Genomic DNA, 14,884 nt, shown 5'->3' with positions numbered 1-14,884 from the left:
TTCGGAGGGCCCGTGTGCAAGTTGCGCACGTTAAAGATCCCTTGGTGGTCTAAAATCGATAAGAGTAGGCTTCGGCCGCCACCCGGGCAATATTCAAAATTTCCTACCAACTGAATATTATTAGGTGTGTCCCGTGCGCTCATATGACCTTATGCAGTTGCAAGCGCCGTAAAACACTTTACAAAAACAAACACAAGAGAAGTTGATCTTAGAGTCTTCAAACAAGAAGCAAACAAACTGGCTCTTATATCAAATGTTTGCACAGAAGCATTAAGTACTTGGTCTTTTTGGGGTATGCAAAATATTTTTTGGTCTATAGATTACAATCCACCTAATTTTCTTCAATTTTGAGCAAAAAATTTATCCAGAATTTAGCCAAGCCAATAAGCCAGGGCAGTCCTGTTACTCTTGGATTTTCAACTGTCCTGGTGACTAGAGTAAAATGCGCACAGAGTTTACTGTTTTTTTTCTGAGAAATAAGAAAGACTTGATGCTCAATCTCAAAACCTACAGGACCAACAAATCCCCATTAGTTTCTATAGACAACATTATTTTGAAGGGTACAAAAGAACACATTCACAAAAGAAAAATGTTCAAAAAGAGAGTGCATCTTATTTTTAATTTATTTTTCCACTTTACAAGGAAGCATGCAGGGAAATCACTTTACATATCCAAGACGATCTAAAAAGATCTACAAGGCAAACTGCAAACTCACCATCCTCCTCTAGTTTCCCATCGCCATCAGCCTTGGCGTCTACAGCATCCATGGTTACCTCTACATCAAAAGCTTGGTCAGTGAGAGGATACGGCACCACGTCATAGCCACTGTAAAGTCAAGCAAGAGTGAGTTCTGTATCATATCAAGCCTTGAAATTATTAGTGTAATATGACAGTAGTAGTATTTTATCTGGATATAATGTCATGCAGTCACTACAATGAATAGTACATTTCTTATAGATGCAAAGTCCCACAAGAGTTTCCTTTATGTGTGATATATAAGTAACTGAGATATTTTCATTTTGAGAAGATAACAATACACAATGGCGTTACTGCAATTTTATAATCGAATTATTGCCACGGCAATGAATTGAAAGCAGAAATGGTACAGACACTTAGGCATTTTAACTCTCGTCCTGCGGGGGCCGGGCTTATGTCGCTTGATAAGCCTATTTTGGCACCTCGCCTGCGTTCTGATCCCGCGTCAGTCTGGCCCCTGGCTCAGTGCACGTGCCCCGAGCATCATCTCTTGTTCAATTCGGGTCCCGCGTCGGATCAGCATTCACGCATCTCAAGAGTGTGTGTGCGTCAGTCTGCTTGAGTTCGTGAGCGTTTGTGGCCTTCTTCTAGAACCGCCTGCGTTGCTTCGTGACCGAGGCATACGTCTCATTCAAAACACGCCAAGTTGGTATCTCTAGATGTTCGTCCAATAAAATTATAGATCAAATTGACCCACTTAGACATGGGGAGCTCGAAAGGATAGTCAGAAAACAAGACTTCAATTTTTCTATACAACATCTTTCAAATGAGCTTGATTTTGTATGAAATGATACTACCCAATAAAAAATAACCTTGTTTGATCATTTTGAATACCATTGTGCAGGTACAAAGAACAATTTAAAAGCAAAACATTCGGAAATTGACCTATAATATCCCCTTTCAAATCCTAGGTCATTCATAACAACAAGAGGTTATTCAAATGGGCGTAACTACTCGTAATGTCTTATCAGCTTATGAGAGGGGGTTATTCATGTGTTTGTAACACTTTATAAATAGAAAGCTATGAAAGATAGAGCGTTATTTTCTTCATCGATTAACACACTCCCATGGTATTCATGGGCAAAACACACGTTTCCTGGTGCGCGCACTGTACACCAACAGTATACACTGGGTGACCCCGGCAGCCTGCCCGGAACATCCGATGTAATCGGTTGCTGATAAGATTCGCATCTCAGCACAGACTCAGGACAAGAGTTAAAATCCAAGTCTTTCTTTACATGATAGTTCAAAGAACTTATGATAAACATGTGATACAGATAGGTAATACAAACAACCAATAAAAGTAGGCTATTCAAGTTGAAATATATATTTATATATTAACAACTGCCATGTGATGAAACAAACATAAAAGTTTGTAACTTGCTTTTGTAAAACATTATCATAATCTGACCACAAAAAAAAAGAAGAAAATTCAAGAAATTTGAGACTAGAGTTACTTTTTCATACAGAGAAATTGTTCAAAACTCTTCCCAGCCAAACATGCTCAAGATAAACTTTAGTCAGCTATTTTGAAATTTATCCACTGTGTAACAAGGATCTGTGACATAATATACATTTGGCAAATACAGGTCTTATATTATAATAGATTATATTACAAAGAATAGATACGAAACATTGCTAATTTAACCCATCTCCAACAAAAACTCATTTCATAAATAAGCTCAATAGAAACTCAATGGCTTATTTTAGATTCTCTCATGCTTTTTTTAAAGCGAACACAAATTCCCTCTGACAGAAAATTAAAGTTTCTTATCTAAACATTTCAAGAATGTAACAAAGCTTACAATGGAGTAGGAATCGGTTTGTCCTCCACATCTTCTATGACATCAAAGAGAGCTGATCCTTCCTTGGGTGTTCTGTACTTGAATCCTGCCATCACCTGGATCTCTCGCCCTTGTTCTGGGAACAATCACAAATAAATATCATTGACATCACACTCCATGATGATTTTGCATGAAATAAAGAATAGACACAGGGAGCTAGGAAGTGGCAGAAACATAGATCTTAAAGTGGAAAAACATATACTTATGTCTAGAAATGGATACTCAGAGCAAAACATCGATTTTTAAAAAATATGGATACGTGAGGCAGCATGGTTGAATCAGGCGCTCCTCAAATTAACAAAATTGAAAAACAGGCATTTTTCCAAAAGTTTGGACATTTTTATCAAGCTTGTATTTCTTTTGCTCAACACCTTTTACCTCCATACAAAAACACATTTCTATATATGATGTTCACGGAAAAACATCGATTACAGGCACTAAGTATGTCCTTTTTCAGTTTTCAAGGACTCTTTAGCTATTGGATTTACCAAACTTTGGCTGCTAAGTCAAAATATTTGCTATTGAAAGAGATGGGTGTCGCCAGGTGTCAGAAGTAAAACTAGCGAGAAAATGGCCGCCAAATTGTGTTAACTTCCAAAGTTTGAATTGTCTTGGAAAATGCAATTTTACATTTTTTGTGGCTTTGATCAACTTTGTCAGAAAAATCCCCACAGAAATGTGTTTATAAATATTATTATATATGGTGTCCCCCCCCCCAAAAAAAAATTTTTTTTTTAATTAAAAAAAATATATTAAAAAAAAAATATCTGAGAAACTGCCCAACATGCGAAAAAACCCCGGTGATTTCTTCAATTTCAACATTTTGACGAGCACCTGATTTCACCTCGTTGCAACACAAATCACAACATAAACTGAGTGTTGGAGATGAGCAGACAAACAAAGAGAAACAATAGAATAAAAGAAATACAGTAGAACCTACCATTGACACCCTCCAACCACATGCAAATAGGTGGAGTGTGGAATGAACGGTCCCCACAAAATGATTAATTGTGAAGTCATGTGAGCCTTCCGTAGTGGCAGATCCATACAAGACAATGAATCATCATTTTGACTCCTTTTTTATCTACTAGCATCCGTGGTGTAATGGCTAGGCTCTGCTCAGTTGTAGGCAGACCATCTGAATTCAATTCCTGAGTGGGAAGGTTATTTTATTGAGTATGTACGTCAGTTTGCTGGCTGGGATACTGTATCCCACTCATCCCAAGAAGGCCATGACATGCAGGTTCAAACCAGTTCTCCTCCTTATAATTTAAGGTGTGACATTATTATGTCAATGGGGGCGTAAAATATTTACAATCACTATAACTAATCAAAATTTATCTACTGCACTTATTTTCAAACATTGAATTCTCACCTGGAACGATCTCATCGTTATCGTTACGACACTCAACTCGTACAGAGAACGGCAGACCTTGCCGTATGATGAGTGGCTGCTCCTCCACAATAAGGACCAGTTTTGTTGCCATGGTAACTGGGTAACCATCAATCCACATGCCTTGATAAACAATGCCAGATGCATGGGTCATGGTTCCCTCACCATTGAAAAGATCACTTAAGAATTGACCCTAAAATGCAGAAATGTTAAAATTTATATTGTAAAAAAACATGAACATTTGATTCATACATCATTGCACAACAATAATTGACAAAATAATTAACGTGGTCAAAGTCCCTTCAGCAGAAAAATGTTATTTTAAATGAGCCACAGTTCATTTAGTGTTGGAAGCATAACTCATTGAAAGATGGAAAAGAGCTTAAAAACTGAATGATTGCTAGTAGGGGATCATTATTTTTATGTCTGACTATGGTTTGGCCTCCTGTTATGAATTCCAGCGAACCTCAAGAGCATTTAACATCAAGTACTTAGGCTATAAAGGAAGAGGTAGACCACACAAAAGATGGATTGAGAAATCATAACATCCCAACTGAAAGAGCTTCAGAGTCGGCCTCCCATGGAAAACTGCATCTTCCCTCGATGATTAAAGGCAACACAGGATGAAAAGTAAAGTAAAAGAAAAAGTAAAGATTATGTTGCATGCTTGGCATTTTTTCAAGAATAAATTTGTTATCAGTTTCTAGAAAACAGTGGCATATACAATAAATATCCTTATAAATCTTTTGCACCATTGATACTATCTAATAGCTTTTTATGTGCTTTTTTTTTTGGGGGGGGTTACAAGGAAGCATGTAGTAAAATCAATTTAATCTAAATATGTACCTAACACAATTTAACAAGTATTGAGGATTTCGAGAGGGACCAGTAATAGTGCATGTAAAGTCACCAGAAGTGCTGAGCACATCCACAAGTGGAAGTGGAGCTTTTAAATGCTCAGAATGTGGCAAACTTTTCTCTGCCAGAATTGGTCCCATTGGCCACATATACACATTTCATCAGAAAGGGAATCTTGAGTTACATGAAGTCTCATATAATACGGGCCACCCAGATGGCTATTGGAAAGAAAGGTTATATATTTTGTACAGCAAAGAGAAAGAGTATGTTGAGATAAGCCAGATGTCCAAATGTTCAATTCTGAAAGTTATAAAGTCGAAAACCTTTTTACCATCTCGACTGCTAAGTGTCAGACTCTGTCATACAACACTTTTCAAAATGGCATTGCTGAGTCATACATAAAGCAGTCCATGTGTGTTATCTGCCCCACATTTCCTTCCTGTCTTTTCACTTTCAAAACTAAGTGAAGATATTAAGACAAAGAAAAAAACCCATTTAACTCATCCATACTTGTCCAGAGTGAGCACAGCCATGCCACAACAATGTTTGTTTGCCAGCTCGGCAGGATAGGTCAAACATCAACTCTAGTTTATCGGTCACTCACCACGTAGTGTGAGCCGTCAGCACACCACAGCTCTCCATGCCCATGCCGCTGGTCCATCACCCAGAAACCTTCAAATCTGTCGCCATTGCTGTAGACCAGAGAAAAAGAATTTGTAACATTTACCAAATAAGTGAAACCCTGAACAAAAGAATTATTAAAAGCACCCAAGACACCCAAATGAGCTAAAATGCTAAAATAAAGTAAATTGACAACATGATTTTTTTTATGTTTGGGGCAAAGAAAAAGCTAAAAATAGAAATTAAAAAATAGGCTAGAGAGACACAGGACCTATCCTCAATGTCTTCCAGGTGCCCATGCTGCTAAATATAATGAAAATACATTTTATCCAAACCTTCAGTAGAATAGAAGATGAAAGCATATATGGAAGAAAAGTAACAGCCCCTAAAATCAAAAGACAAAAACAAATATGTGTTTCTATAATACGTATCATGTTTTTCTAAGTCTATTGTAAAATGCTGGACTTGGTACCACAAGCTATATCACCAAGTTTGAATGTTTATCAGCACTGCTAAATGAGAGCAAGATCTAACATGAGTCAGGAATTCCTTTGCCTATAAACTTTCCTGGATACAAAACAAAACTTATATATAATATCCATGCAATGTTTTCAATTTCTATTTCTAATTACAAGAAAATTCTCTAATATGTCAGCTCCATGTCATGCAGATGGATACCTTTGAAATGTTTCTAAACTTTTTTTTTTTAAATTTGGAAAAACAAATACAGAGATCGAAAAAAAACATTTTGACAAATAAAACTTGTCTCAAATGACAAAGTCAGGCCATCACAGATAAGTGGCCTTTGGAAACCTGCAAACAAAATCTGCAATTTGAAAATGTTCTCATCTAACTGTACACAATCCTATATTTTATTTCAGGATTTTTGTTCATTTTGAATAAAAAATATGGCAGCTTTCTTTTCATATCTTTGATCAGTTTCTGTTTTTCATTTGGGAGGGGGTGGGGAGAGGAAGGAGGGCCAGGGGGGACTTGTAAGCAAGCACTATTAGTTTCTGGTTGCTTTTAAAACCTTTTATTCTCCAACAAAATCCTATAGACACTAGCTGTTATATTCTAACTCTTGTAGCGTTTAAAGGCATAGTAGAAGAAGCCTTTCACTCCAAGAGCTCAGGCTACGCAAATACAATGAGGCAAAAAGCCAAGAGATTCAACAATCATAATAGCAGTAATTGCGAGAAGACTAGTGTTTGTTACAAAAGCACAGGGTGTACCACTGTAGAGAAGCCTGCCCGATATGTAATTAGCAAAGAAGAACGTCACAGATTCTTTTGATATGAGGTACCAGATCTTGACACAGTTCTACAAAGATATATATATATATGAAAGGCAAAACTGCACTTCTTTTAGCACCAATAATGAGATTAAAAACCGTTAAGTGCATTCCATACACAGGTTAGTAAAGCAGAAACAAAAACTGAACATGAGACAGTGTCATGAAAGCAGACAATACAAAAGTCTAGCTCTGGTTAGTGAAGAGAGCGAGAGCCACGTTGGTTCTATTTAATCAAAAAATGTATTAACATGAGATGAGATAACTGAATAAGAACAAATTTTTAGTTGTATCTTTTCCAACAATCCTAACAAGTAAGTGTTTAAGAACAAGAGAAAAAGATGAAAAATAAACCCTGAAATACCGTCATGGATTCAACTAAGGAAAGGAAATAGATACTATAGTAAGGAAAGTATACACAAACAGGACAGAAATGAATGCAAATGTGATTTCCAAACATGAAATGGTTGTGGGCATAACGATATCAAAGTGGGCTGAAACTGCAAACTCTGTAAAGTTATTTAAAAGTTAGTAAATTATAGCAAATCTGGGTACATTTACTTCTTAACACTTTTCATTCTTTGGCATGAAAAAATTATGTCCCTTTCAGTATGCAATATGGTTCATTTTAAGAGGTTGCATTATCAAAAGGCTGTATATATGAATATTTTTTGCAAAGAGCAAGGATAGAGGAATGAGGGTAGCACCTACATAGTGCACAGGAAAAAAGAAGGAAAGAGAACAGGCAACAGTAACACAAAGGTTTGTAAAATAAGGGATATCAAATTAACGTGATACCTGAGATTTTTATAAGTTGAGCTGGACGAGGGAGAAATGAACATGGTTATACATTGTAAATACACTTTGAGAGAATATTTGCAGCCACCTTACATGGTGCAAAATAGACTGATGATGGATACGAGGACTATGAACCACATATTAACAAAAAAACATAATACATGAAAAGGGATTCCTGGGAAATAAGGTTTTTCAAATCACAAGACAAAATATTAACTGCTTTTCTACCCAACATTACTGCTTTTCTACACAAAAGCAGTATGTTTCACTCAATTTCTTAGGAAGAAACAACAAACACAGTTTTATTATTCTATTAATTTAAAAAACAGACTTCTAGTAGAACATTAATCTTATAAACACCAGCGACAACAACAACACAAGCAATACAAACAAAAGGAAACAATAACAGCAACTGCAAAACAAATATAATCTGAAACAAAAAAACACCTCATCCCACAAAGACATGAACAAGTTAATTTTTTTGTTTTTTGTGTTCCTTGTTTTAGAAGTTTTTGGACATTTTAAGTTTATTAGATTCTATTAATATGTAACTTTGAAAGCTTCGAGAAAATAACATGGACATTATGTAACAATATAACAATACCACTTTCAAATTCAATATATATATATATATATATATATACTCAATGAGAAATTAATTAGGTTCCAATCAAGTTAACCAGCAAATATGAAATTAACATTTTGACAGCTTCAGCTTGCATTGCATTATTACGAAACATTTTTTTAAAGCATTGCTGTAAATAGATAAGCTAGAAAAAAATAAGTTTTAATATCCTCATGGCGTCAACTTTTATTAATGTGACAGAGCTTAAGAACCTTACAGGCTGCAATGCTATTTGTCTCCAGGGGAATTAAAATGCTTGTAAAATGAAATGAAGTGGCCAGTAAGAGAGTTGAAGTCATATGAGCTTTCCCCAGGAAAGACAGAAGCCCATAATGTTATCACTTCAAAATTTAAATTTTTTATCTTGATCTGCCATTTATTGAAAAGGTAAGTGTTTCTTTTAGAGTAAACTTGAGCAACAAATCACAAAGAGAACTGTACAGGTAGAGCACAGCCTTGAACTCAGAAACTCTAGCAGGTTGTCAACAGAGTTGGATGTCATTTTGTCACACACAAAACAGTGCAGATCTTTTTTTTTTTTCTAGTTATATCTTTTCACTATGAACACCAAGCAAAACAAAAAAGTGAACTTAGAAAAGCACAAAATTCACACTTTCACACACACTATTTCATCAAAAGTGTTAACAGTGAATTCTATGCTTTATAGAAGCAATGGCCTTGAGACAATTTGCCCCCCAAAAAGAAAATAATATATTTGGCTTTTGGGAAGCAATAATCATTCAAAGTTTAAAAAGAAGTAAAACAGACAACAAGTGGTCAAAAAAGAAACAGAAAGGAGACTTAGGGTAAGAAAGAGGAACAACATGGGAAGGAAAGAGTGGGGGCAGGAGTGGGTGGGGGGGGGGTCATGAAGAACAAAATTACAGAGCAAGAGAAGAAGCATCTGTGAAGGAAAGCGTTTAAATACAGTAGACAAGGAAGGGTAATGGAATGCCAAAGAGCAAACACAATTTCAAAGAAAATGAAAACAGTGGTGTCTCATAGAAAGCAAAGTAAAAGACAAGAAATTCGGAGAAAAAGTTTCAAGTAAAAAAAAAAGGGAATGGCAGACAGACAGACAGGCAGGCAGGCAGGCAGACAGACAGACAGACAGACAGTTAGCCTGTCCAATTTGGCCACACAAATCATCTCTCATTGCCATGACAGACAGACAGACAGACAGACAGACAGAGATACAGACAGACAGACAGACATACAGACAGACAGACAGACAAATAGACAGACAGACAGATAGACGAGTAAGAAGGAGAGTGACTGAGCAGGAAAGAGAAGAGAAAGAGACAAATTAAAGAAACACGGAGAAGTAAAGTGAAGAAGTCGGCCGGACTGAGGTGGATGTAAACACTAGGACAATACATCATAAGAAAGAGAAAGAAAAAAAAAGGAGTAATGGGAAGACTGTCTCAAAGAGAGGGATCGCAATACATAGAGGATAAAAGAATAAAAAGAAAGAGGGGGTAGGAACTGAAAAATCAGACAAAGACTTAAACAGGCAGGTAAGCACATAAACAGAAAAGGGGGAACCTCAGAGAATACCCATGGGAAAATAAATCTTTTAAACTTGTAATGAAAAGATAATGGGGAGCAAACAAAATCTAGTCTAAGACATTGTAAAAAAGGGTAAAACTAATCATCTTAAAAAGTGATGTAGATAGCAATAAAAACGTTTTTAAAAACACTTTTACGATTCTCACATAACGATTATTTTCAAATCCATTTGCACAGCTAGGTATCATCTGCCACACACTCAAACTAAAAAAACCCAGCCACAAATACCCCAAAATTGAGAAAACTCACTCATAGGTCTGGGTGCCTTCACCTTCTCGGCAGTGACTCTGGAAGCTTCCTTCATAGACAGACCTCTCACCCGTTCGTAAAATTCCAAATCCTGTACAGTTTGAAGGATTTTAAGCATTAGGAGAAAATTAGACCAGTGGTGGAAAAAAAAAAAAGAACATGTGCCAAATCACTGAAATCTTCAAGGTAGTATTACTTCTGCAGAGATCAGTTTATAACAGATTATATATAGATCAAAAGAGAGATGTAAGTTCCCAAGTGAAACACTCTAACTATTCAATAATTAAAAATTTTTAAGTTCTTGTGAGAGATTGATGATGATAATTAATCACGAGACTGACTTCAATGTAACGCAAAGCAACTTAGGGCATAAGCAAGAATTCATACATACCTTGCTTTTTGTTTTTGTACCACTGGCCTTCATAGATATTCCCATTTTTGTAGTTCATAATCCCATGTCCATGCATTTCACCATTGAGAAACTGCCCAGTGTATTTAGCTTCAGATGAGGCGAAGAACTTGTAACCATGGCCATTGATTTCTCCATTTACAAACTGTCCTTCATAATATGTTCCATCCTTCATCAGCAGCTTGCCATGACCTGGAGCATTGAGTGCCAACAAGATTATCATTTCACACACACATACACACACACACACACACACACTTACACACACACACACACACACACACACACACACACACACACACACACACACACACACACACACAGGCATACACACATACACTTACACCAACATACACACATACATAACAAAAATTTTTAAAACTTGCAAATCATTAAATCCTTTTCGGCCTCTGTTTTAACCCCCCCAAAGTGAGGAAAAATCCCAAAACAAAACAATATAAGTACAATTAATTATTTTAAAAGAAAATAGTTTTCAATACTTACCATGCTTCTTGCCTTTCATCCATTCGCCTTCATAGCGAAAAAAAGCGTTTTCATACACATAAGTCCCATATCCTGGAAGAGAGAAGAGGAAAAAATTCCTTTGAGTATTTTGACAAACACAGAAGTCAAAGAAATTTGTCATTTAGTTAATGCCTTTTTTAAAAAAAATGCGTATTGGGGAAAAGGCTAGCTAGGCCTATATATTACATTAATGTCGCTGGATAAGAGAGTGATCTAAAAATTTCTGACTTGTCATACAGTTGGGCAGGTGGCAAACATAAACATGCAATTCCCACATTATAGGGGATAAAATAATACGCTTATATATTACACAAATACAGTCAAATCTGGTGAGAGGCCACCTGTATAAGACAAAGACCCAGTGGCGGTGGGTAGTGAAGGGCTCATGGGCTTGAGCCCCCCTTCCCACCCCCCAAGTCTATCCCAAGGCAAATGAAAATAACGAAATAAGCAGTTGAAACTGTTCTGATCGACCGCAATGAACACAGAGTGATATACTAGGCGGCTTGCTCGTTTATCCAATCACTGTTGTCCCCGCTTACAACTATAGTAACCTAACAGCCAATCAAATGTCTTTAGGGCTCAGCAATCAACCAGCCCGTTCCCACGGTCTCTCCTTAATGAAACCCCTCTTGTAAAAAGGTAGAAGACATGAAAAAAATAACACTGCACAGAGGGCTCACGCTCTCCCAGCCCTGACAATGGGGTGAAAGTTTACGACACACTTTCCCCCAGTGACACAGTTACCTATGCGCCCATTGGGCCTTTGTTAGGCGCGTTCTATTTTCTGCAACAACACGACCCAATCCACCTCATAGACGGTATGTGTTTGGAGTGCTGTGTGTTTGTGCCGCTGACATGTAACAATAATCAAATAAAAACCAATTAGAGAAATTTGGAGGTGAAACGGCTTCGTCCCCACCATCCAGAAGAATTTAACGTAGAAAAAAAGAGATGGCAGACAAAGGTGACTCTTCTCGTTTGAATGGTTCTCAAAATGCAGTGACTCGCCATGAGTATAGAAAAATCATCACTGTGTTGTTCTTATTGCTTGCTTTTTGGTCGTAAAGAAGTGGAAGAAACCTAAGCCCCACCCAAATCTAGGTTCACCCACCGCCACTGCAAAGACCTATACAACTGGCCACTTTCAACTTCCTCCCTTGGTGGGTTTTTTTTCTAAATAATAGCACTGACAAAAATGATGACCTGTCCAACATGGCTGCAACCACTACTGTATGGACCAACAGCCCAAAATTCCTGTCTAAGACGGCCATACAAATCTATTATCATCCTATGCGTTGTTATGCTATAAATTATTCATCAGCCCCTGACACAATTTTGGAGCTGTCATTCTTATAACCCTGTCTTAAGAATTAACCAATCACTGACCAGCACGCTGCAATAAAAAATTTTTCCCTACTATACAAATGTGAAATTTGGTTAACCAAATTCATTTTATAACTTTTTAGATATTTTTTACGAGTTTAGTTTAGTTTTAGAAAAATGTATATATATATATATATATATATATATATACATATATATATATATATATATATGGCACTTGCAACACAAATAGGTCACATAATATGTGCTGAAGATTAAATAGGTACGGTGTTACTAGAGAATATCACACAGAGAAAAAGGAGGCCAGATGAAGATGTAGATGCTTAACCGCTACTTGCACTGTATGCTTCCAGGGAAGCTGAGAATGTTTCTGAGTGTTCTATGGTCTGCTGGAGTAATAATATATAATAGTGTAAAGCGCATAGAGCTTGCTTTCTAGTGGGGATATGCGCTATACAAATGCTATTTATTATTATTATTATTATATAAGGAGCAAACCCTGAGCACCCGCTTGAATCACCCAAGATAAAAGAGAAGCTTTAAACAGTTCAGGAAAAGACACTTGAAGAAGTTCTTGTTTTAATCTCTTCATTCACAGTGTAAAAGTAAAAGGCGGGTGATCGATCAATGGGCTGGTGACTGGCCTACCCTGAGTGAACAGCAGAGACCTTTATAACGCCATTATTGTGTGCAATTAAAATAACTGAGTCAGCTTCGTAGATTAGAAATTTCGGGGGAAATTCCACACAATAAAATTTGTACTTACGTAGCTTTTAAGTAGGAATTATCACTGTAAAAACAGTGTCCCAACATTTCTTTTTAGATCTCAGATGTCTACAACAGACCTACTTCAAAACAGCAATAGCATTATTTTGTTGTTGAGAGAGTTAGATATCAAGCCTCATCCATCTAGCCTAAAAAAAATCCATCTCTACAATTCTCATATCAGGCTCGTAATATTGTTTTAGGAGTACACCGTTAGGAAGCTCGTGAGATTCTTTTTTTCTATTTTTAAATGCTTATATTCATTAAAACTGACAAAAATAGTACAGTGAATTACAAGTTTGAAAAAATGTATCTTTCTGCAAAACATAAAGATTCCTGACTTCAGTTAAAGTGTGCCTAGTGAAAGGTACCAAATTACGCATTTGTTCGAACCGAGCTATCAGGCTTCAAAAAACTAAGTTCCATTAAAAATGATCTTAATTCATCTATATTTACAATAAGGACTTGGGTTTAATTTACTTTAAAATACATTTTTAAGGATGTTTTATTACACGAGGTATATTGCATAATCCCATAATGAATAATGTGTGAGTAAATTGGTTTTCTGAATACACACTGCGGATGGTTTCTCCGGTCCATTCATATAGTCACCCAATCACATTGCATACCAAAATTTAGGTCATTCTCTCCCCTCTGTAATGACGAGTAGCGCGCATGAAAATCTAGATGATTAAACAAAGCGAAGCTTTACGCATCCACACCCTTTCATTTTTTTGGGGTATTGCATATTTTTTTCCCCGTGCAAACCTAGATCGAATTTCTTGAAATTTCTTGTTCAAGGTGGTGACAAATTTGTTTTGAAGATGTAATACAAAAATTTTGAAGCTCTTTAATTCATCTTAGCTGCTTTTTAAAGTTGGTTTTGTGAGTAGCGAAAGTGATATGTCAGCGTCTCATAAAGATCTATCTATTTGAGCACAAACAAAAAGGGGAAACTTAAAAGGGGTTTTTCTCAAAACTTTGTTTTCGTACCCTGCCTTACAAAATCACCCGTATCTCAAAAACTACAGAGAAGATATCTTAAAAATTCAAAAAGCATAATATTGTTCCGAAATGTTCTCTTTACATGAAAAAGTGTGATTCTTCAAAATGCATCATTTCACCAGGCACACACACAATAATATAGGCTGTTGGGAATTTTTAAGTTTCATAAGTTAACTATGGCTGAGCACGATTTCGTATATTTTAGCATTCATTTCTGGGAATATGGAGGAGGGGGCTTCTGTAACGAGCAACCACCCCAACAAAAACAATATAAAAGAGACCTAACCCTAACCCTGACCCAACCCCTAACACTACTCTTACCCCAAACCCTAACCCAAACCCTAACCACATCGATAGTGGTTGCTCGATACGAAACTCCTCCCCATTTCTGCCACAGAGGAATATTAACTATTGCAATAGACAGCAAATAAAAGTGAATATATAGTTGCAAAAAATACACTAAATAAACGTACCATCTCTCATAAATCGCCTCTTTTCCCCAATGTATGGTTCTCGGCGCTCTCCCTGAGCTGCTGTCGCCGCCATGTTGTTTGCATTGGCGACAGAAGTCACATGACAAGTCGTTGGGAAAAGCTTTCGACGTTTAAAATGTGGAACTCAGAATCTTTTCCTCCACACAATTAATTATTCAGCACAGGCTGTTTTAACACTTTTCTTTCCCTTTTTATATCACTTAATGGATTACTCTCGCTTGCCCGAGTCATCGGCCATAGTACTATTACTGTTCTAAAGCGACAAGATGAGAGAGGAATTTTAAAAAAATCACGAGTAATGGACTTCACGTCAAATGCAACAAAATGTATAT

General features: G+C 36.6%; 1 protein-coding gene across 11 annotated transcripts in view; it reads right to left on the bottom strand.

Annotated features, from left to right (window-relative positions):
• LOC101861022 (MORN repeat-containing protein 1) overlaps nucleotides 1–14,639 on the bottom strand; it is a 40,470-nt gene extending 25,831 nt beyond the window's left edge. For 10 of the 11 annotated variants that reach the window (XM_005092066.3, XM_005092068.3, XM_005092067.3 and 7 more), the window contains exons 1-9: nucleotides 14,532–14,639; nucleotides 10,921–10,992; nucleotides 10,399–10,608; nucleotides 10,008–10,098; nucleotides 7,565–7,585; nucleotides 5,456–5,543; nucleotides 3,976–4,186; nucleotides 2,562–2,676; nucleotides 716–825 (exon numbers count right to left, since the gene is read on the bottom strand). In XM_005092066.3, the coding sequence (XP_005092123.1) occupies nucleotides 716–825; nucleotides 2,562–2,676; nucleotides 3,976–4,186; nucleotides 5,456–5,543; nucleotides 7,565–7,585; nucleotides 10,008–10,098; nucleotides 10,399–10,608; nucleotides 10,921–10,992; nucleotides 14,532–14,604 (991 nt within the window). In that variant the 5' untranslated portion in view covers nucleotides 14,605–14,639. The remainder of the gene's footprint in view (nucleotides 1–715; nucleotides 826–2,561; nucleotides 2,677–3,975; nucleotides 4,187–5,455; nucleotides 5,544–7,564; nucleotides 7,586–10,007; nucleotides 10,099–10,398; nucleotides 10,609–10,920; nucleotides 10,993–14,531) is intronic. The other variant, XM_005092062.3, reaches the window with a different exon arrangement.
• Between the last annotated feature and the right edge of the window lie 245 nt (nucleotides 14,640–14,884).

Source organism: Aplysia californica, unplaced genomic scaffold (assembly GCF_000002075.1).
Source record: "Aplysia californica isolate F4 #8 unplaced genomic scaffold, AplCal3.0 scaffold00040, whole genome shotgun sequence".
NCBI lineage: Eukaryota > Metazoa > Mollusca > Gastropoda > Aplysiida > Aplysiidae > Aplysia > Aplysia californica.
Note: the sequence above shows the minus strand (reverse complement) of the source record. Positions and strands in the feature narration are given on the sequence as shown.